Consider the following 2773-nt stretch of genomic DNA (forward strand, 5'->3'; position numbering starts at 1 on the left):
GGGTTGATTTTCTAAAACCAACTGAAAATAGATGGAAAAGCCATTCTTGTTTTGAAAGCATGTTAGGTAGTGTCCTTGCTGTCAAGCTGATGAATGTGTAGGTCTGTTGAGGTTCTCTGAAATGACAAAAGCAAGAGTGATATTGTCGAGTCTTCCACCCAAGAGGTGGCTTTGCTCTGCTGTTAATAAATAGGAAAGATCCTTTGCTGTCCTTAGATGTGAAACTACACAGCAGTCAGCCTCTTGTGATTTCTCTTTTCTTCAGCAAAGAGTTTACACTCTTCACTTGACTTCAAGTCAAGTTGCTTGCTTTCGGTTTAGATTTTACACCATTTTCTCTTTTTGTGGGTTTTGTTTGTTAGTTTTGAAACCCAAAAAGGATAGGGGGAAAAGTATTTCAGGTAGCTTAACAGTTTTGAATTGATGGTGGTGTTCTTTGTGTTTATCATGATCAAGGTGTTCTCTGTCAGTCTGTTGGTAGAGTTTGTATCTTCAAAACTGAGCAACAAAGCTGTAGATTGCACCAGGAACAGCTTTTTTACAATAACGTGGGGCTTAATATGCAGCATGTAGTGGCAACAACGAAAGAAAGAAGTGCAAAACAAAAAAAGAGCTGGAAGTTCTTAAAGACTGAAAATGATGTAGTCCGTAAGTGAGTTACTAAATAATTTCGTACTCCATTGTGCTTTTAAGGGATTATTTTAAATGCTTCATTTTCGTTTTCTGTGTTCCAAAACACAAGTGTTCTGTGAGACAGCTATTTTTATTGCTTGAGCTTTTTTGGATAGTTTGGAAGAAGTGAAGTCAATCTGATCATCTGTAGTGTGTAACTGTTAGCCAGATCTGATGCCTGAGGATTGCTGTCTTTGTAAAGCTAGCCTTGGTAAGTGACTTTTTCTGGCCTAAATAACTTTTTCTATTTGTCTGTAAATGTAGAAAGGGTAGGAGGAACCCTAACAGCTTTGTAAGTGCTGTTTCTTCTTTTTTATATACCTGACATACTCTGGCATTGTACGGATAAAAGATTTTTTTTCAGTGAAATACTAATCCTACTGATTTTGCTTTAGGTACCAGTGAATCCACCCAACAGACCCCCTGATGCTGTGATTTCTGATGTCACAACAGCTGATCAGGTAAAGTTTTTTATGCTCTAGGTGTGAAAGGGTTTGTTTGGAGAAAGGAGTCATAGGATGTGCAGTAATAGTTCAAATTTTCTGATATAACCCAGGTATTTATATATGTATATGTGTGTGTATATATCTGTGTATAACGTAAAGCTAACATTTGTGCTAGGTTAAGTTATGACAGTTCAATGTACTGAACTGAAACTGAATCTGAAACATTCTTTTCATAAGGCTGATGTGTTTTTATAATAGTTTATTACAAAATTCTACGTAGAAGGAGGAAATGACCATTTGTATTCTGTTGTGGTTAACGTTCAAAATGTGTGCAGTTTATAGCAAATGACGCAAGCAAACACATCATGACAAGTAAAAAAAGCACTTAAAGTTCACAATTTTGAAAAAGTTAAAATTTCTGTTTTTTAAAAAATAAGAAACCTGAAATACTGACATATGTCTGTCCAGCTGTGTTTCTGTTTGTCCACTGGTTTGAAGGGCATCTACTTCCCATAGGCAGAAACCTGAGTACATAAATATATCCTTCTCTGAAGTTGAACATTTGCAGGTGTCTGAGAAGTAGTAAAGTCTGGAGCTACCCGTATTAAGACACTGAGTTGTATTTTCAAAAGCAGTTCAGTCATGGCAGGAGGCTGTAGCTTTTGGAGATTCAATTAAAATGTTGAGCATCAGCTGAACTGTGGTGAATGTGATGTCTCCTTAGCCTTTGATTATATATGGAGTAATTAAAGTTAAGTCTCATCCAGCTGATTCATGTGCTTGAAGTCAGAGTTAGCCCTACCCACTTAAACCAGGAAAGAGAGCTTAGATCAGCACTTCTGTTTTTGTTACTGATGTACTTGCTGCCTCCTAAAATTCACAGCAGAGATGTAGGAGCTGCAGATATCTAATGCTTCTGAATAGGCTTCAGCGAAGTTTGCCAGGTGAGCAGAGAATGGTGAGAGAGTGCTTTGTTCCTGGGAGGAGGTTAAATGTACTGGAAGGTGCTCTCTAGCAGCTGGCACTTTATGACACAGCAACCCTAATGGCCCAGTACTTAAAAGTGTTTACTTTGTGTGTTGGAACTCTAGTTCAGATTCTCCTCTGCGTGGTTATATAGGAATTGATTCCAGGTCCATCAATTTTCAGATGACATTTATGATCCCCTTGTTCGTGCGGTAATTGTGGTTTCTGAGCTTTAAACTGTTATGCCTGGAATGTTTACTGTGTATAAAATGCTAAGTTTGTAAGATAAATGAAGATGTTAGTGACCACATAATGCAGAAGTTGGGAAATTTTGCTACTGCAAAATCTTTTTTTGGAAATAAAGGAGGTGGAAAGAGTAGCCACCACACTTGTTTTATTTTAAGATCTACTCTGGCAGGTATGTAGATAAAGAGAATTCCTCTTCAATTAGAGCTTGCAGGAGCTGCAACCAGAGGACTTTGAGAATTGCGAGGCTTATCTGCCAAATTGTTCAGTAGCATCTGTGCCTAAGTGATGGTGCCTGTGTACTGGAGGGGGAGCGTGTAGAACTTGGTAACTTCATGGGCATGAATACAGACTTTGATGTAAGGGACAGCTGGGGGAAATGTTACCAAGATACTACAATTATGTGTCTGTGGAATGAGACAGAACTGCCTTGATGTTTTTAA

At 38.1% G+C, this 2773-nt stretch overlaps 1 protein-coding gene across 1 annotated transcript in view; it reads left to right on the top strand.

Annotated features, from left to right (window-relative positions):
• The window catches only part of HSD17B4 (hydroxysteroid (17-beta) dehydrogenase 4), a gene marked incomplete at both ends in the record, with an annotated part of 17982 nt that extends 16849 nt beyond the window's left edge, over positions 1–1133 (top strand). Inside the window, one exon of the mRNA XM_010157993.1 lies at positions 1068–1133. Within this exon, the coding sequence (XP_010156295.1) occupies positions 1068–1133 (66 nt within the window). The remainder of the gene's footprint in view (positions 1–1067) is intronic.
• Positions 1134–2773: the final 1640 nt, after the last annotated feature.

This window comes from Eurypyga helias, unplaced genomic scaffold, assembly GCF_000690775.1.
Source record: "Eurypyga helias isolate BGI_N326 unplaced genomic scaffold, ASM69077v1 scaffold19078, whole genome shotgun sequence".
In the NCBI taxonomy this organism is placed as follows: domain Eukaryota; kingdom Metazoa; phylum Chordata; class Aves; order Eurypygiformes; family Eurypygidae; genus Eurypyga; species Eurypyga helias.